Source organism: Chaetodon auriga, chromosome 8 (genome assembly GCF_051107435.1).
Source record: "Chaetodon auriga isolate fChaAug3 chromosome 8, fChaAug3.hap1, whole genome shotgun sequence".
NCBI lineage: Eukaryota > Metazoa > Chordata > Actinopteri > Chaetodontiformes > Chaetodontidae > Chaetodon > Chaetodon auriga.
The window spans coordinates 22,846,733-22,868,100 of record NC_135081.1 but is presented as its reverse complement, the minus strand read 5'-3'; the positions used below and the strand labels follow the sequence as shown (position 1 = coordinate 22,868,100).

The 21,368-nt window shown below is 43.9% G+C and overlaps 1 protein-coding gene across 1 annotated transcript; it reads left to right on the top strand.

Annotated features, from left to right (window-relative positions):
* The first annotated feature begins 3,252 nt into the window (after positions 1-3,252).
* On the top strand, positions 3,253-20,964 carry fam110d (family with sequence similarity 110 member D). The gene is made up of 2 exons (XM_076738195.1): positions 3,253-3,382; positions 17,102-20,964. Exon 2 carries the CDS (start codon positions 17,836-17,838, stop codon positions 19,195-19,197), a length of 1,362 nt encoding a protein of 453 aa, XP_076594310.1. The 5' UTR covers positions 3,253-3,382; positions 17,102-17,835; the 3' UTR covers positions 19,198-20,964.
* The last annotated feature ends 404 nt before the right edge of the window (positions 20,965-21,368 follow it).

The window sequence follows — 21,368 nt, the reverse complement described above, 5'->3', positions numbered from 1 at the left end:
CAAAATGTCCTCACTTTCAAGAAAGCCTCACAAAGTTGTGCAAGAGCACTCACACAAATGTGTGTTCAACCATGAAGCTCATAGTTGAGAGGCTTTTAGGCATCATGGAAAGACAGAAAGTACATAAAACCTCCGACAACCTTACTTCTAATATTTCCCTGATTTTTTGTGGGTATCCAGTTTCCTCGTGTTAAATAACTCGTGTAAACAGAAGCTGCATGGAGGGGCCTTCATCCCTGTCCCCGAGGAAACTGGTTCAAAGAGGGCTTACGGGAAAATGCTGTATTTGAATGAAGATGATGTAAAACGTATTTCAAATGGGCATCAATCCCTCGGAGTGTGGCAGAGAGAGATACTTGAGCTGTGTCATTAACTTATGTTGCTTAATACCATGTCGTAAACTGCTTGTGTGAGTCACATCACACAGATTTCAACATTTCAGTAAATATGATCCTTTAATGTAAACTGAGGAAGGTTGATGCACATTGCAAAGGTTGGTATTTTTTTTTTTTTTATCAAGTATTGTTTTCTTCAACCTGTTACAAATATAAATACACTTGTTTTTCCATAATTTTAGTGCCTCATTCTTCCATTTCTAAAACAGTGTTTAAGTCCAATACTTAAAGATTACTGCTCATCAAATAAAGACTTGTTGGAGGTGCTGGAGATAAAATGTAAAGATGTGGGAATGTGAACACTTGAATCTGTGTAATATTCATTTTTAGGTATTTATTGAGGTCCATGACCCAAAGTTAATTCGTCTCATTCCTCACAGTTGAATCATCACAGATCCTTTTGGACCCTGGATGTAACCCTGTTGTCTCTCGCCCTCTCAGTACGTGATCTTTCACAACTTTTGCAGGATTATCACCCCAAGTTAACAGGGGCCTAAACAGTTGACTGGCACCAGGAACCGTGCTAGGAATTAGCCACCTGCTACATCGGCCATCCAAAAGCACATAGCAGCGGAGAGAGGACTCTCTGCACAGGAAGCGTCCTCCTGGGGGCAAATATGGCGTCAAACAAGGTTGAGGTCGCTCGCCACCTCGCACACAGTGCTCAGCAGGAAGCGTGGCTTCCTTGAGTCGTGGCTGTGAGGGCAGAGGTCAGGGAACGGCATCAGCAGATCGTGTTACTGCACCCAGATGTGGCGCAGGACGGCCGTGGCTCCAGTCTGGAGGTGCCCCAAATGCAGCGTGACTGCTTGCTCAGTTCTGCAGAAACAGGAACTTCTATTTTGAGAAATGCCATTCCTCTACGATACAGGAGTGTATTGATCTCTCTTTTCAAAACCTCTATTCTTTCAAGGCTTTGCTGAGCATGCTTGCTATTTTTATACGTCACATTTAGACACTTTCCTAACTTGAAACATCAGTTCAACACTTTTCCTGTGAGCTACAGAGCTGCTTCACAGGAACAGTTTTAGTTAAGTGTGAACTGTTCCTCAGGGGCACCACAGAAGAAGTAGGAAAAGAGTGTGTGTGTGTGTGTGTGTGTGTGTGTGTGTGTGTGTGTGTGAGTGAATGTGTGATGTTTGCACTATGTACGGATCATGTGAACCTTAGCATGGCTCTGTTTGGGAGCATGTTTATATTCTCAGTAAAATATTTCCAGTGGCTCTGCGTGTGCTGTGCCTCCTCACTCGCCTGTCGGCCCCGTCAAGAGTGATGAGCTTGGGAATGAGAAACAGGTGTGTGTGAAATGTGTGGATCACTGCTTTATCTCTCTCACTCTCTCTCCGCCCTCCTCCCCCGACCTCTCTGAGCCAGTCGTGCTGAGCTGTGTTTTATGACGAAGGGGATGAAGGGAGGAGGGCGAGCAGAGAAAACACAGGAGAAAAGAGGATGATCCCTGAGAACACAGCAACACATAGCTGCAATATCTGCTGTTTATTCTGCGCTTTCAGTCACAAGTTGAGGACAACAGCGTGGTGCCATTATGGTGTTACTAAATCAGCAATTACTAACAGCTAATGGACAAATGATTTTCACTCAGAAAGGCTGCAATAAGTAGAGGAGAAGAAATAAAAGCATCACAGAAATCAGTTAAAATGAGCAGTGTGAAGGGCTCCAATGCTTGGGAACAGGAACATTTTCTGGTGTTATCTTAATCTAACTGCATCACATGTGACTTTAACAACAACAAAGGGTGTAACATCTGAAGCTGCCCAGATCACGTATGATATGTGGTACTTGTGAGGCTATTGAAGCTAAAAGTCTGATAAGATAATGTGTGAAGTGCACCGTTAAGATTCATTCATCAACAACAGGAGAACAACACTGATTGAAGCACAATCAATCAATCAATCAATCAGTCAGTCACATGCTGGATTGGCATTACTTAACAAGCTGTACAAAACTGGTCTCAAAGTCTTCAGTGTAGGATTAGCAACTCAATTAGTTTGGTCATTAAAAATAAATGAATAATATAAGTGAAGTAATCTGCCAGTAAAGTGAGATGATTCTTAGCCATGTGTTGTTTTTGAAGTATTTGTCCAATATTTTTGTTTATGGCAAAGTACCTGTACCAGCTGTACTTTGTGTTTGGTGCCACTAAGCAAATGTTATCATGCTAACACGCTAAACTAATACACATGGTAACATGAAACCTGCTCCAAGGCACAGCGTCACAAAGCTGTTGTCATGGCTGTACACTCTTATTCTTGGTTTCATTGCAAGTAAACTTTTTATCCAAGCATACATTAAAAAGAAATTCTAAGTTAATACATTTTTAATAAAGACATTTTGCTGCAGGTGTTCTTTGAATTTCTTTTCCAGTAACTAAGTGGTACCACTGGAGGAATCTTCCCGATGAATTAAATCAGGGTATATAGAGTTAATGGACTTCTCACAGCCTGGAAACTCCAAAGTTATTAATGTATTATATAACCTAAATGCATTAACACCATATATTTCTAATATGAATATTAATACAGCCATTACATGGGAAAGTTTTAGAAATGTTTACTTCAATCACACATTTCACCACAGACTACTTTAAGCTATGTGTCAGCTAGGTGATTTGATTGAACTTCTACCGCTAAAACTACTGCTACTGTAAGAACTCACTTATTATGATGTCGTATTGGACACTACAGTCTCCCCCTAATCCCCAGCCCCCTCGACGCTCCACTCAGCTCCCTGCAGGCTACACAGGAGTCAGTTTACACAGCCTTATACCTGCCCACCCCCCTCCGCGGCGGGGAGGTCGGGACTCCCTCTTTATCGCGCTGCTGCCATGCAGCGGTCCGTCAGTGTGCCAGCAGTCCGCGCAGAGCGCAGAGCGCAGCGCCACGCTGAAGCAGACCGTCTGTCACAGAGAGGATCTCCACACCTTTCCAGGATTTCAAACACGACAAGAGTGGATAAACTGAGCGGACAAGGTGAGCAAGGAGCGGACTTTCATGTTTTATAAGCGGAGGTGTAAATCGAGATTGGGTTATTTTGTGCAGTTTTCCGGTACCGATCAGGGTGGCTTCGGGTATGAATTGATTCTTATGACCCGTGATCCTGCGTGATTATTTTTCACTTTTCCTTCCATATTGTTTTCAATGTGTGGCAGCACTATTTTAGCGACATGGACTGTTTGCGCATTAACAGAATCTCATCTGAAGTGTGTGCTTGAAATTTTTGTCCTCCTCGACAAATGACCAATAGCCTGGAAATTAAAAAAGATCATAAAGTGATGTGGTACTGAGTGTCTAAGGCACTCACTGGCGATTTTACCACACTACCTGGTATAAAATCACATAACTATTATTAAAAAGCAGTTAAATCCTAAATTGGATAAATCTCTACCCCACGCAGTAGCACACGTGTCTGCTGTTTTGAAATTTACTGCAGGATTACTTCAGTTTGTCTTCTTAAGAGTCATGCCTGAGATCTTTATGGTGTGTTTATGGCCGATGCCCTACAAGGCAAATTCTCCTTGGCAGCATGTCTGTGATGGATGTCAGGCTTTTTGTAGATGGATAATCCATAAACAACAGACAAGGTTTATGGATCGACCTGGAACTGTGTTTTTATTATTTTTGAGAAGTTGACAAGTGTAGCAATTCATCATCTGCCTTGTAAACCTATATGTGGACCCTCTGTTTTTACTCAGCCTTGAAGTCCGGTCAGTAATAGCTCCATGGTATGGAAAGGGTTGTAGAGAGAGATGACTGACCACTGCGCTCTGATTAAAGCAGACACAGCTGACCCGGCACAGCAGGTTTATTCCATCTTAACTCTGCTCTGCACTAAATATTTACATCTGGATGAAATCAGGGGAACGGCTCAAATGAGGCTCTGGCTTCCAAACATCTAATCAGGGAGGAAAGGTTTTGTGATCTTAAACTAAATTAAGCATTTTCCTACCAATGAGTTAATTTAAGAAAAATACATGTCTCGTTTTGTACTCAGTTGTTCGAGCAAATGCTCATTATGAAGCTTAAAACAGTGTCACCTGAGAACTTAGAAAAGAACAAAAGTAAGTTGGGGACCTGAGGGGTCATTATGCAACACACCCACTCTAAAACTGTAAAGACTGTCTCCTCCGAGGAGACAATCACATGGCCTCGGGGTCAGCTCCACCTTGACCCACCTCTCCCTCTCCCACCCCTCACCTCACTCTCTACTGATATGTTTAAGGCTCATGCAGCCTGAGTTGGTTTGATCAGTGTGGGGTCAGGAGCGTAAACAAAGTAGGAGCCAGACTAAACAGACCACACATGTCCTCCAAACACCATCACCCTGAGATTCATAGGTGAGCACGTGTTGGTTTGGCCTGTGCGTGCAGCAGCAGGAGGTTTAATTCGCATGCTCTGATGCAGATCATGAGCTGGCAGTGATGAAGACTGAATTTCCAGAGGCAGAGGATGATCTTTCAGTTCCCTGCATGAGACAGTGATAATAAAAATAAATAACTGACAAAACAATCTCACCGCAAAGTGCATTTAACAGCTCAAATCTCCATTTTTTCTGAGCACTTTAAGGAGTTCCCGCCCATGTTGGCTTAAAAGATGAAGTAATCTAAGATAATTGCTTTTGTCATAGTTTATGTGTAATCACCCTCAAGGCACGTGTTACAATGAAGTCAGATCATACATGACGTGTAAGGGCTGAGGAGGTAGATTCAGGCTCCTCCCTACCTTTCCTTGCTTCAGCTTTTGTTTTTCCTTCAAACTTTAATCTCACACTCCGACCTGGCGGGCATCCCTGTCTGAAAGCTACAAATGAGTCACAGATCATAAACACCACCAGTCGACATCAATCCTTCGCACTGTGCACGTTTAAATGCAGGATACAAACAACTCTCTGACTGACTACCTACCTGCAAAATTACAGTGTGGAGCGCTCGTAAATCGTTCCCCTTTTCTCCCCGTTTCATGTGGCAGTGCGCTAATTTTCCAGCTGTAATACGGCTGCAACTGTGTTTGATGCCAATCCCGGCGGAGCAGACGAGAATACTTCCTCCCCTCGCAGAGCAGGGAGCCCTCGGGCAGCGAGCGCAGAGCTGCTCGTTGCAGTCTCCGTCTGGGGTGTTGACAGGAGGTCTGACATCATTAACATGACTAAATGAAATGTAATTTAGCTCTTTGCCTTCCCGCTTGGCTCATAGCAGCAGCAGGGATATTGATGACGATGGTGTTGGTGGTGCAACACTTTGGAAATCATGTTGACTTCAGGACCTTTGAGAAAACTCACCCATACAGTAACTGTTCATGCTCTCACCACATCACAGCCTTCTAAACAGAAGCTCGGCAGCCACCAGATCACTGACCTCAGCATGATCTTGCACAGGTCAAACAGTTGAACATATAATGGGGTATAAGAGCACACCAGGATTTTTCATCTTTCCTGGACACTATTTTTTGAGGCTTTACAAGTGTATAATCTGATTGGTTTGAGCCACATCAGTGCTGACTGCGGAGAACGAGCGGAAGCCGCAGGATATTTCATGGTTTTAGTTCACAATGGGCCGCTCATGTGTTTCTTATCACTTAAAGTTCAGCTGTACCACAGCCACATTCAAGGCATGGCGTTCCCTTCTGCAGAGCGCAGCCTTGAAAAGATTGCATTTTGAGGGGGATGTCAAACATTTGCGCTGTCTAATCCCCGTTTTGTTGCATGGTTGCATATAAAGACCCCCAAGTTATGGCAAGAGGCTAGAGTTTCTAATTAGAGGGGAAAATATACCCTGCTAATGACATCATCTTCCCCCCGGCGCTGTGTTAAAGGAGTGTGTGTTGCTGAACAGCAGCTGGTTTTAGACAGTCGACGTTCTCAGTAGTGTGTGAGACTTCAAACACGAACCGTCAGGCTTATAATTTAGCTTTATTGCTCCTTGTCGCTTTGTTTGGCGCATTGTGTCAACGGTCTCTGGGAACTTCCTCTTCGACCGTTTTCAGGAAGAAACATTTGAAAAAGAGGAAGAAGTTGTCCAAAAAGTCAGAGCTCCTCAGCTCCATCCAGCCGAGAAACAACGCTTTCAGGCAGGCACCCTATGATAGAGTAATACTCACTCTTGCAAAGGATTGCTGGGTGAAACCAGAAGTAAAACCTACCATCTATGTTCCAAGCTAGTATTTCTTCTGCTTTGTAAACACCAGAGCGTGGAATCATACTCATTGAAGTGATAATATCATGAGCAGACATATTTTTCTAAATGGGTGAGCCTACATATGAAGCTTTTTGGAGCGAAACCTTTACTCGCTGGCTTGTCTCTGAAAGATCTACGATGCTGCACTCACAAGGGCTGTCTTTCAATATGTTTTAGCTTGCTAGCAGAAATCAAAATTTGCACCAAATGTTTGCATCTAACTTTGGCACCACAGCTGATGTAATCACTATCAGTTTTGAAATCTCTCCCAGGCCTGAAGTTTCTGCTCTTACATCACTCCCATCTCGACAGGCTCATAACTCAATCCATAATTAATTGTGAGCAACGAAATGGTGAAACGTGATCTGACAGATCTCCATCTCCTGACGGTCCCCTGTGTGTGGGTGACAGCTGTGAGAGCAGCCCTTCTCTCCGCTGCTCTCACATCCCCGTAATTGTTCACAGTCCGACCGGGCGCCTCTGTAGCTCTGCCACATCCCATCATGCTCAACCGTGTCGCGCTGCGTCCGCTCAACCATGAGGGAGACGACACAGGCCTGGACGTTCCCTCTGACACGGGAGGGGACCGTCGATGCCGCTCCCGCGATCTCTTCCGGCTCCTCCAGATGTTTTCTGATTCTGACAGGAGCGAGGGAGGAGACGAGGGGAGGAGGAGAAGAGACACAAACGGAGGGGTCTTCTGCCGTGGCACTCGGGGGGCTGTTCGTGGGGAAGCAGGTCGGTTGATCAGTAATGAGAGAGGACAGCTGGCAGGTTCAGCGGAGGTTAACAGCTAAGCGTAGATGGCAGCGAGGAAAAACAGAAGAGCTCAGTTGAGGGTCTGTGTCGTCGGAAGAAGTCATGCTTGTTTGAGGTTTTGTTTTGACGAGGCTGCAAAGCATTAATGCTGGATTTAAGGTCCTGAAAGCTTTCTGAATCAGCTTTTTACTGTGAACGATGGGATCCTACGTGAACATTTTCTTGGCGACATTCTTGCTTTTTCTCACTGGTTTGAAATGGACAGAAAAAAGGTATCACCTATTTCTTTGTCTGCACCAATCAGGATTCAGCAACATTTGAGTCAAACTGTGTGTTGATCAAATCCAATAAAAACCTCACCTTCACCTTCCTGGTGAAGCGGATTAGCTTTCCCCAAGTTCAACCTTGATTAATTGTTATAGAGGCCGTTTTTTGGGCCTTCAGCGCTTTAGCTTGCAACTTTCAATACAATGAATGAGGTGTGCATTAACTCTATGAACCAGTGCTCAGCTGTGCAGATAGCAAATCAATGCTGGCACATTTAAAGTGGTGGAGTGTGTGTAGTAACACAGGAGGGGAGGGGTTGGATGGGGTTTGGCACTGCAGCCACAGATGACCCAGTGTTTGGGGACACAGCACAGCTGGAGCAGCTTTAAGCCCCTAACCCACCCCAAACAGCCCCGTCACAGTCCTCACAAGTTGGTGTAAAGCTTTTACTGCTAACATCAGCAGCATGTGTTTAGAATAATTCTGCAAATGTTGTGTGAATGTCCTTTTGGCAACCTGCTGTGTCTGTGTGAAAAGAGGGTGGGGTCACGCACATGTTACACTCATTTCTTTCAGGCTTTCTGGGAGTTCTGCATCGAGCGCCTTTCTGCTCACGTGTGACCCCTTCTTTCCAAGTACTGAGTATCACCCAAACCTCTTGTCCCAAGTCCAGCATTTCATTCATCACTGTCAATCTTAAAACCTAGAAGTAGTGGATGCCACCCTCTCCACCTGCATGCACTTCTTCTATCCATCACGGTCGAGTGGCTTTTTATTGCTATGGTTTTTAGGACATTTCAGTCAGCTCATAAGCAGGTACACAGGTGTATGATTTAACACCTCCACGAACCATGTTTTGACATTCTAGTTGCTCTTTGCAAGTCTAACAGCCACCATCCACCGAAGCGTCTTTTATCACGTTGTTGAAGCGGACATACGCCTGGCAGAGTGAAAAATGTGCCGACTTGGTGAAATAAAACATCTGGCAGCTCGCCAGACAGTGCTGTCTTTCAGAGCCTTCTCACCAGCTGAGAGCTTAATGAGGGTTCACAGTGTGGGAACAGGCCTTCATAATTTAAGACTCTGGGAGACTGAGGGATGTGCCCAGATTTCTGCCTATGCACCATGCAGCATAAACAGCCCGAGGGCAGGCTTTTTTGGGGAGATCTGTGTTACCCTGAGTTGCAAAGTGCATTCCCAGTCCAGGGCTGTGCTGCACACAGTAGGTCACAGCGGTTTGTGCTGCTGGTCACATAAGCCAGGCTGGCATGTGGAGGGAGCAGCAGCGGTGGTCATAATTTACTAAACAGTGCTGTCCAGGGCTGAGATGTCTACTTAATGTAGCCCAGATCTGAGCGCTTGGTATACAAACTCCACTCTCTCCTGCACCCTCTGTTACTCTCTCTCTGTCTTCTCCCACACAAACATTCCTGACACACTGCACACTTTGGCTGCACTCCACCAGAGAAATCTTTTTTTTTTCTGGCGTTCAATTTATCATTTTAACTGAAAAACTGAAATTGTTTTACTGGTATTGTCTTCTATCAAGCTCAAAAAGCACCTCTTTCAGTTTTCTTCCCTAGTGGCCACTGTTGGAATTGCAGGCCATTTGACATGCAAGTGTTCAGAAAAGATTTTGGCTGTTAAAAAGATACTGCTGTAAAACAAAGGAGCTCAAAAATCTTTTCAAGTATCAAACATGGAGCATCAGGGCTAAAACTTTAAAAGCCACACTGAACTGAACCACGTAGCTCTACAGTGATTAATCAGACAATCATTTTCTCGATGAACTAATGAATTATTTGGTCTTTAAAATGTCAGAAACCTGAGAAAAATGTGCCCAAATTGATGTCTGCAAATGGCTTATTTTGTCCGACTGACAGTAACCAATTAGAGGACTAAGAAAAACTAACTAATATTCATACTTCAGTCAGAAGTCAGAACCTTTTCATTTGACACTAATGTCCATTTAGCACAGTTACCTCACTAGAAACCTTTCTGGCATATTTGCTGAGTCAGCAGCTTTCTGAGCCGCCATTAGTACACATTTTTTATTCTTTAATAGATCCATCCCCAAAGGCTTAGACCTTATCAAGGCATGTTCCTCAATATGCTACTACTACTACTACTACTACTACTACTACTACTAATAATAATAATACAGTTTATTGATATAGCACCTTTCATACAATGACTAATCATTCATTCTCTCCAGAGAGACCACAAAAAACACTAATCAACCAATCAGCAAAATGACAGATGAGTCACTTATTGATCGATGAAGAAGAGGGGCAGCACCACTGCACAAACAAACACACATACAAGTGATCCTCCTCCAGTGTCTCTCTCTCCTCGGCTGCATTGTTTGGCTTTGATAGTACATCTTCTGTGCACTTTTTACACGAGGATCCAGGTTTACGTCATCTTGTAAGAGTTCACCCTTGTCGACAGTGAGCTTTTGCAGCTGGCTTAACATTCCTGGACTGTGAGACAGGTTCAGGTGTCTCTGCATTGCCGTGTGGACTATTAATTTGGATCATCTGTGTGACTTTTAGGTCCCTTATTTCAAACTTTGAGCTGATAATGAGTCCTCTCATTAGGCTCATGTTCTAAACCTGAATTTAAGATACATTTTGAAGTCAATGATGGGTAGATTTTGTCAGTTTGAGTCTTTCTTCTGCAAAGCTTGAGTATAGTCGACCCCGAAAAGGTAAATAGTGACTCATAAAACTTTATAGGTCAGAGCTGTTTAATTATCAACAGTCTCAGCAGTCTCCCTGGGCCTCGCCAGTCTGTCGATGAACGCAAGAATACATGTGAATGTGTTATCTCAGCAGACGTTATCAGTGTTAGCACTGCACGGGTGTGACAGTGTTCATAAAGGCCTGACTTACAGTATAATGGCTGTCATAAGATGACTATATCACACGTTAAAGCTGTCACTGAAATCTGATGGTGATAATTGCTTTAATTATGACCTCAGTTTAGAGGAACATAGCCAATTAACAATTACTTAGCAAGTGATTAAGTTGGTGATTTTTAGAGAATGATTTATGATGTAGTCTTCAATATAAGAATAATTCCCATCACAGGTTACCAGACTCTTATGAGATGGTGTAAGGTTTATTTTACATATTTCAATACTGATACTGTAAAAGTTCATTATTTTAATAGTATAAAGCAAAGTTTCATCAAATCTTACAAATTAGCTAAAATGAAAATGATCTAAAAAGCTAATTAGCTTATGAATTGATTGTCTTCCAGCTTATAAACCAGTGGGCTAATACTTAGCTTGTTAGCTGATTTACTAGCTCTTAGTTTACTGGCTAATTAGCTGTGACATTTGAAGGTTTTTGTTTATTGTGAGTAAAATGTTCTTGCTGCCGTTTGCAGATTTCTTCTCACCTTTAGCTAAGCGTGCTGTGTACTTGCACAACCACCTAACATGCAGCTGAGTGGCACATATCACTGCCATCTCAAAGTCTGCAGGCCTGATTTCTTTGGCTTGTGGCTCCGCAGCTCAGCTGTCTCTGTGATGATTTGCTTTGAATGACAATAGAGCTGCAGCAGTGAGTTAAGGGCCCATCTTGTCCATTTTACGGTTTGGGGGAGGTCTATTCAGGTCGGGGGTTCCTAAACTTGTCCCAGGTGGCCTACTGCTGTTCCACATGAATGTGGAGAAAGCCCTCCGGTTGCCTCTAACCGTAGATCAAGCAGCTAATGGCGCTCAAGGCCTCACAATGGTGACAAGATTTACAATTGGCTACCAGGCTTTGTCTTTTAGGGGACAGTAGCCAATGTGTTCCATGGCCCCATCTCTTGCATTTTATTGTCACCATGTTGTTATTTGTCCCTTTCCCTCTCTGACTAATGAGGCAGAGCGACCAGGTCAACATGCATCTGTAGACCTGGAGGAGGACCTTTGTTTTGGTCCATTAATAATGCAAAGAAGGGCCGGTATGTGTCTTTGTGTGGATCACAGAAGACGGCGCCTCCTTTTCTTTGCCCTGCCTCATAACAGACTCCTTCAGGTCTGCGTCTGTAGTGTTGGTTAATGACCGAACGGGACGACGTCATGAATCGTGGCTCATTAGCGACCACGCAGACGCTTTATACTGTAGAGAATCGATGTGCACAGATGCTGCGTCATGACATAAGGGCATCTTTGAATGAGCTTTGGTTAACGTTTGAACATTCAGACATTTCAGTCTGTTAGTGATGATCATTAGTCTGTGTCACCCCTGAGAGCAGTGCCAGGTGTTAGTATAAAGAAAGTGAGGAATGCTAGACGGCAGAGAAAGAGAGGAAGGACATTGGAGATGTCCAGTTGGTTCCTTGTCAGCAGCAGATGCCTCTCATCTGTCCAAAGATTAATTTGACAGGTAAGCGTGCTGAATTCATTTCCCAAGAGCTTCAAAGGTGGTCCTTGTGAATTTATTAACCTCTTATCTTGTGTTTACTTCACTGAATACATATTTCACAGTGGAACTTCCTTTAACCCTCTGATCCCAGGCCAGCTGCTCTCTCTTTGGGTACGCCCAGCGAGCCCAGATGAAGTTGTTCTCCTGTGGGCTCTCTTGAAGCAAACAAACACTTGGACACACTGGATTTTTTGGGGTGTTTATTTCAGGGGCACCGCTTTCACATCACAAAAATAAGCAGAACTTTACGTTTTCACTGTCAAATGTGTGTATGTGACAGAATAATCAATAACAAAACTTAAACACGGCCCTTTTCTCAGTGGGTCAAATGTAGGTAGCCTAAACAGTGCTGTTGATTAAAAGGAAAACTGGAGCATAGGGTCCCTTCCCGTGACAGGTCTCTGTCAGGGCTGTCCGAGCATCTTGATGTAGCATGACACAGAACATCTGGTTCCTCTTTAGCTGCATGGGGGCGCCTGGTTAAGCCTCCCCTGCAGGCTGGGCCATCACAGAGAGGACTCGGGGGAGGCAGGAAAGGATGGGAGAGTGCAGACAGACAGACAGACAGAGGAGTTTTATTAAAGAACAGGGAGATAGAAGGCGTGAGAGAGGGGTCACATGCTGAACATGGTGACATCGTTTGCGATTCATGTCCCAGAGATCACTCTGCCTGAAGGTTTCACTAGTGTCTTTGTCTGTTCAACCATGTAGGCTACATCTGCTAACTATCCATGTGGTCATGTATAGTCTAGGTGTTATGTACTATAGCCAGAGACTGACCATGCCCACTTCCTGTAATAAGGCTCACGTAGATCTGTGTAGTACATATTAAGGTATGAGGAGACCAGCATGCTTCAAATTAAGTGCTTGAATCGTCAAATTGTGCCGTCGCCCCCCCACATCTTTCTGACATCACAATTGCAGCTGACTATTTCTGTGACTTTCTAAGATTAGTTGGACAAGTTGCCACCTGGGTGCAGAAAATTCCCAGGTGTGCAGAGGCAAGGACGTATCAGGTGAACCTCTCTATCTCCCCGTTTTTTACACAACCACTTCCATCTATGGTCATTTGCACAATCAAGCGCAACAGCATGACTGTCATTGAGGAGTGACTGTTAGAAAGTTTGCATCATTATCCCAATTTGAACGACTGCGTGTGTCTCACTTCTCTCTATACCGACTGACTTCTGGCCCCGACTTAAGTGCAGCTACTCAAAAGAGGTTTGAACAATTTTGCCTTTATATGAACTTTGAAGTTTGTATGAACAGTTTTTTTTTAAAGCACACGCAACACTTTGCATGTGGGGAAACTGATGAAAACAAACTGTTTTTTTATTGTAACTAGCTGATTGGTTAAAAAACAAAATTGTGCATGACAAAGGATGTTTTTTTTTTTTTTTTTTTTTTTTTCCTTTTTGAAAGATCAATAAGATTCTGGACTAATGGTTTTGGTTTTTGACCTTTTCTAGCCAAACTCCCAACCCCTTGTCATGGGTTGTTTAAGTCTCTGAACTGCAACCAGTTTAACCAAAGTGAGATTTTCCCTTTTCAGATGGTTTCATTTGAATAGTTTAGAGTCCAGAGGAGGTAAGACTCAGTGTTTCTCAAGAAATAAGAAAAGATTTTGGAAAAGTCTGAAAAAAAAAAAAAAATTGAGGCAGAATTGTTTTTCTTTTTCTGTCCGAGGAGAGAGACTCAGAGATTCAGAGAGAGGGTAGATACGCAGGGTGTATACAGGAAGAGAGAGTAGGGAGGGAAATGAGAGGGTATGGACGCCCTGTGGCATATACAGGAGACTTAAAGAGATGACGAGTGGGAAGGAGTGCAGGAATGAAAGACAAGGTTAGGTAGCACAGGGTTGGGGAGGGGGTCACTGTGGAGATGAGAAAGAGTTTAGAGGTTAATGACAACCTACAGTGAGAGAGGAAGGAGGTCACATAACAGGAGAAAGATTCATCTCACGCTTTTCACAAACCTGGCGATCACAGGAGAAGACACTGGGCACTAATTTGGCTCATTATGGTCAATGGACCTAATGGTGACTGTTGTTCTGCTGCAGTTCCCAGCTGAGTGTGTTTAAATGTGTGTTTTCAAACCTTTTCATCATGCAAATTTCTCCTCCCTGTCGCAGCAGCTTGCTCTCTTTTAGCCTTTTTTTAAATTTATATTTAGAAGAATTCATCAGTTGTCCATTTTTAGCACCATTTCCCACGAAGACATTGTGTCCCAAACAACTGTCGCTTAGCATTGTGATTCACTTTGAGTCATATGATGTCCGAGATAAGACTTAGAGCAAGAGATAACCTCTCAAAGTAGCTGGTTTCCTTCAAGCTCTGGATGTCAGATTCAATGAACGCACACAACCGTGAAGAGTAGAGCCAAACATTAGATGTAGGACAAATAAGGATATTGCCCATATTGTTGTGGATTATGACAGTTGGGTCAGTAGGGATTAACAGTTGCTGTATCCATAGGTGCTGCCCCGTGTATTCTTAATATAATTATGCATTCTTTACCCCACCCCCTCAACAGAAAGCCAACATCAGGATGAATGACTTTGTCTAGGCTCCTGTGGTGATAATCCTGTTTAATGCCTCAATAGCATTAGCATTTTGAGCTCAGATGGGAAACAGATTGGTCTGAAAGAAAGTTCAAATAAATACCTGTACACCGTTACAATATTCCCACTTCCTCCGCATTTTCCACCCATTTTTCTTGTTTCATGCTCAATCCAAACCCTTTCTTCCCCTTCCACACCTGTTATGAGACATTTTTCCCGGAACTCTACCTCAACAATGGCTGACTTTCCCGACCTCTGACAGCCCGACATCTGGAAAAAAACAGCTAGCTAGAGCTAGAGGGAGTAGCCCCCCTCCCTCAGTGAATTTATGGTGGCATGCCATTTGACAGGCCAGAGCTCCTCTGTGAGATGTGTCACCATCTAATGTGTCATGTCATTCTGTCACACTATTACGTACAAGTCAAATTGCTTTATAAACATAAGACCTGAGGTTCAGCCACTATCAGTGGTGTCACATGGTTTGTCTTGAGACACGGATCCTATTTCCTGCCAGAGGAGGTTGTTCTTTGTTTTACCTCATGTGAAGGAAAAGTTAAAATAGCATTTGATAACACTTGAGGCAGACGTGCGGGAACAATAAGCACAACAATATAACACCCTCCTGCTGTCTAGCACAGCACAAGGAGCATTTATCTCTCCAGATGGACTCTTAATACATTTTTAAGAGCGGTGAATGAAAAACAGGCTCCACCTGTGCCTCAAGATGTGTTCTTTGTCTTCCCAGTTTGCACACTGCAAACTCATCTTTTAGTGGACATGAAAAAGCTGAAGAATGAGAGAAAGGCTTTATGATCTGCAGCCCAACTCCAGGCATACGGCCCTCTTTCATTTACAGGGAAACCTCTTATTGCCTCGTGCTGACACACACACATGCTTATACGCTCAGGCGCAAAGCTAGAGCAGATACACAAATATAACCACGACCGCATACACATACACATGCATACATACATAGACACATGATAACAGTGCTGGGATGTTTTCATACTATAAATACTCCTCGGGTAGAGCCTATTCCCATTATAGACATGTGCAGCCTCCTCCCCCCACTTCCCGCTCCCAAATCCTCATATAGCAAGAAAACATAAAATATATGGAACGTCTCTCTTCACAGAACACATCATAAATACAAAATGTGGCACCATTTCACAGAGTCATGCCTTATGTTTGGTTTAAAGTGTCATTTAACTCGCTTTAGTGGCTTGTTAATTTGAAGAACAAGCTGTTTAACTGTGACTATGAAAGAGTTATTACTTCAGAAGTCTATTGGTTTAACTAAGCGACACTTTATGGCATTTAAATTGCAACAGCCTCAGTCTAATTTTCAGTACAGATGCATGTTTAAAACTTTAAGCTGTCAGATATACTGCTCCATCAAGAAATCAAACAATATTTGACAGATTTCAGCCCCTTGAATTACTGGTATCAATGTATTGGCTATGACAGACAGAAGAACTGGTGCCAAGACAGTTTGCTCATAGCGATGCTACATAATAGAAGAAAGAAGTTGAATATACACTCAAACATTAATTTTAAAAGTCATACAGAACTGATGCAGAAAACTGATTTCTGCAGACACATCAGCATGTGCTAGGACAACAGATATTGTCATCTTACAGCCAACAGGATGTTGCAACTGTACTGTCACACTACGAGCGACAATGCTACAAAACACCAAAGTGTGGCTAGCTGCAGGGCCGAGTCGATGCTGAACTGTTGCTCACTGACGTAGTTCTGTCGTCACAGAGTTGTGTCCTTCTGCCACCACGGATCATCAGATGAGAGCACCTAGGGAGACAGCTATCCTTTTTTGTTTGTCAGCGTCAGTTAGCTAAAAAACACTACCACAGCTAGCCATTGTGCATTTAAAAATGTCCATTGCATACCGGGTACTCCTGCAATAGCTGCATTTTATTTATCCATCAAGTCCATCATGCAGCAACAAGTGTTTGGTGTCAGTTTGTTTGCTTTCATTGAAAATGACTTTCTCATTTGTCACCATAATTTTTAAATAAGGACTACTGAGAAAAGTTAAAGAAATGCTTGCATAGGAAATGTTACCTGCATGTGCTTGTTAATTTAGATGTGTCATATTTGTGTTCACATTTCTAAAATTGCTTACACCACATTCCGTGACAAAGGAAAAATGCATTTTTTGATGCAGTTTGTCCTTCTTCTACTTCTCACTGGTTCAGCAGCAGCATGTTAGCATTGCATTGAATGCTGACTTAGATTGGAGTGTCACCTACTTGTCTAAAAGTAGTATGCTTATTGGGATTTGATATGTAAAATAGAGGGTCATTAAATGTTTGCATGTGTCAGCTCTGCATAACAGCCATCTCCAGACATGTAACTCCCTCCAGCTTTAAATAAGCACAATCTGAGCTGAGCTTTAGGGACCACAGTCTTTCCTGCCATCTGGTCTCTTCTGCTCGCACTGGAGAATAACTCTTCCAACTAAAATCACTCTTTCTCTCTCTGTGTCTCCCAGGGGTCTACGCAGGTGAGGTGAGGACAAGGGCAAGATCTGCATCTGCCCCATCTCTCCATCAACGAACCGAGTGCCTCGGTGCCGGCCACCCTCAGGTCACCTCAACCACGACGGGCGCCAAACAATAAAAGTCTTGACCCGGCGTCCCTCAGACAGCCCGCACAAAGCAAATATTTGAGGCTGTTATATCTAATTTCTCAAGGCAGCCGTCACTGAAAAGATCAACAGTGAAGGGTGTTGTTGGGAGACAGAAAGAGAGAAGAAAAAGTGGGGGAGGAAAAAGTAACCCTTTCAAAGAGCACCCTGCCTGCTATTTCTGCTGTGCTGTGGGCAGGGAGCGTCTCATTTGGGAGTGCTCTTGGCTGACAAGAAAAGGACTTCCCTGTGCCCTGCCTGCCTATCCAAATGCCTGTATAAATACTGGATAGAGATATCACTTCGTCTGGGCTCTAACGTCGCCCAACAAAGAGACTGTGAGCTATCTATAGACGGCGTTACAACAAACTTGGACTCTGTGGTCTCCAGAATTGCTACCTTTCTATTACCCCTCAAGGAGGACTCAAGAGAACAGGAATGAGAGCCGCCTCAGTTTTCTACACTTAGAAACTTTTGCAAACACTCTCACTTCGTTTGAAATCTTCACAGGGCCAACAACTGCTCTATAGGGGACACTGGAAGCTGTCAGTCATTTGGGGGCTGCAGTTTTGATGTCTTTCCCGGCTCAGTGAATCAACATGAAGCCCCTAACCCCAGCTGGATCCCCCTCTCCTCTGAGGCTCCTCAACAAAGGTCCAGACTACCTGCGCAGGCAGATAGATGGTGGAGGCCACGGCCGCTCAATCAGCGCTGTGGAGAGGCTTGAGGCAGACAAAGCCAAATATGTGAAGAGCCAGCAGGTGATCAACACCAAACAGGAGCCTGTACTGGTGCCCTGTGCTACTCCACCCCCACAGCCCCGGCGAGCTGTTTCCATCCCCGGTAGCCTGACACCCCACCTTCCTCTACGGCGCTCATCCAACACTCCCTTCTCTACACTCTCTGGCTCCATCACCTCAAGAGATGAAAACGAGAATGACGACTCCCGCAAGGAGAACAGACGGACTTCTGTTGACGTTGAGGCACATAACAGGAGCAATGTGAACAATGTAATGCCTCCTAACCCCAGAACTCCTGGAAATAGCAGCTTGGTGGCACCACACAGTGCCCCTGTACTCAGGAGAAGCACAGGCAAACGCATGCTGAGGCCAGACTCTCTCATCATTTACAGGCAGAAGAAAGAGTGCAAGAGCCCCAGTGGTGCAGCAGTGGGAGAGAACAACAACATGGAGGTGAAGGGCTACAGTTTCGTCCGCCGCCTCTTCCAGGGCTCCATGAGGGAGAAGAGTAGCGGAGGTGAAGGTAGAATCCAGAAGATGGTGATCGGTGAAGAAAAAGCGCCATCAAGAGATGGAGACTCCCGCATGTCTTGGACCAATGACAAAGACACTATGGATGGTGGACCAGGGAGCAGGAGGTCTAGTAAAACTGACCAAGAACGCAGCCCAGGGTCTGTCCCCAGCCCTGGGTTTACCTGCACACTTGAACGGACTAAGAATGGATGTACAGATGGTACCAGTGACGACGCTCACAATGGTATCACCAATGGCGACCACTCAAGTAACCATGATGATGAGAATGACCCATGGAAGCGGGCGTCACCCCCATCAGCACCCAGAAGGCAGTTTGGGGTGTTGCAGCGCTCTAAGTCAGACTTGCGTCTGCGCTGCTCGATAGCATTATCAGAGCAGGAACATTTCTTTGACTTCTGTGGGCTGGACATGGACATGATAGAGCGTCTGGGTCGAGAGAACTTCCTCTCTGGTGCCAGCTCCATAGACACACTCTCATTGGCCCTCCGCAGTGTTGGCGGGGACGGCTGTGGCGGCTCAGAGCCCAGCGAATTCTCCCGGCACTCGGGAGATGGGCTCTTTCAGGAGGAGCTGGCTGACCAGCTTCCCACTGGTGTTTCAATCATTGAGAGAAACGCTCGTGTCATCAAGTGGCTTTACGGGTGTAAGAACGCTGCTCGAGAGGGACCCAAAGAGTCTACTGTTTAATATAGGGACAAGGAACCATGTGCCATGGAGTGCAGAGAGTCTGAAGGTTTCTTTAAAGATAGTAACAACAAGGTTTGTAGGGTCAACTTTCCACGGCACATGATCACCTTTAGTCTCTTACTTCCTCCAACTCCAAAGAAACTGTTTCTTCAAATGAGCAGACAACGACTGCTACTCGTTATCTCCTGTCAAACTGATATATTGTATTTATAGAGCCTATGGAAGTATTGTGTGGGTATGGACAGACCTTACTGGTGAATGGAACCATTTCTCCCCTTGGTATCTGTGTATGTATGTGTGTGTGTGTTTGTGTGTGTGTGTGTGTGTGTGTGTGTGTGTGTGTGTGTGGCTGTGTGTTTAGATTGGACACTGCTGTCCTCTCCATTTGTAGCTTCTTTTCACTTATTGACCGAACTGGATTCAGAACTGATCTGAAATCAGCTCCTGTGACCCTTCACAAGGCACATAAGTGTATGTTAGTCATGACACAGTGGACACAGTTTAGTGTCCTTGACACCAACACTCTCCCTCAATGACTAAAGTAAAATGGAAAACCACTAAGCTATGTTTTTTTCTAAACTGGAAAACCGTTGTGTGAGTGTGAAGTGAACCATGAGTACCTCATTCGGATCTGTCCCAGTTTAGTTTGTGTGTTGCTTTTTTTTTACTCCTTAAACGCAGGCGTTGGAACAAACATGAGAGGCGCCCCTGTGGGGTTGTTAATGCACTGAACTGGACAGAGAGAGAGGAAATGAAAGATAGTGATATAGCTTTTACTCTTTGCAGAGATTCATCTCATGTAACATGTAACACTGAGCTAGATTCAAAGGAGCACCTGCAGTGGAGGACAAGCAGCCAGGCCTTGGCCAGTAATTTACATCATTTTCATCTCATTTTAAACCCCAAAGAGGGTCAAATCTCACACAGAATACACTGACCAATAATCACGTGTGACACAGTTATTGATTACCACTGCTAATGCTTCATGCACGTTCACAGCTCACAGCTGTGCAAGCTACAGAGATGAAAGGGAAAGATTCCGGTGGGAGCAAAACTGGACTTTTGCAAACAAATATAGAAAAAATTCTCTCAAAATAGGTTTCAAAAATGAAGAAAATCTCACAAATAATATATTCACCTCTAAAAGTGGAGAGCTCAATTTGTCAGTCCTTTGCTGTGAGTGTTTTTAGGATGTCACTTTTACCATCTGGCAGTTTACAGATGTTTAACCTCCCCAGCTGGCTCCGTCAGCCCGTTTCCCATCAAAACAAGCAGAGGGAGGCTGAAACTGCCCTCCTTCCTCTGATAACCACAGATCCTACCTCACTTCATCCATCCTTCAGTGATTCTCACTTTATCTCCATGAAAGGTCATTTCCACCACTTGGCCTGGATGATGCCACTGAAATATGAACTGAGGGTCTGCTGAGGTATGTAGAGGTTAGACAGGGAGGCATTCTGGACCGAGTATTACTGGACCCAAGGGCATGAATATTTGTACATGTGATAAATTAACACAGTTACTTGCAGTTATGATGTGTTTTTTTCTGTATTTATCATCAGCATGAAACACTCCTGAAATTCCTTCAAACGGACTGTTTTTTTTGTTTTGTTTTATATCTCCCTGCTAAATTTGGTTGCATGTTCGCAAAGTGGCTCCACAAAATTCTGAATCTCTCTTTTTATTTGATATATATGAGAGATTTAGCGTTTATTCCAAAGAAGTTTGTGTATAATGTACACAGCAAATAAACACCGAGAAAGAAATGTTTGTGTGTAGGTCATTTATTTGTTGTCTTTGTTGTATTTTTTGGGTGATTTTACAAAGTCAGTGCTGTATAATATCACACATTGCAGTCAGAGAGCTCTGATGCATAGATGATAATTAAAAGTTCTAATTAGAAACACAGTGCAATATATTGTTTTATCAATATAAAAACACACAGAAAAGCTGCAACTAAGTTGTTCTGTAATCTTCTTAGAGGTTAATGGTCGACTGAGTCAGTGTTATGACGCTGCCTCGTCCTTGACTCTTTGGTGTCTACCTCCACCACATTACATCTCATTTTTCACATTATCTCAAGTGGCTATGCGCTAATCCTTTTAGCATTCCCTGCATAGTATGCTCTTGAGTGAGTTGCAACAGGTTGTGTTTACAGACAAGGAGGCCTC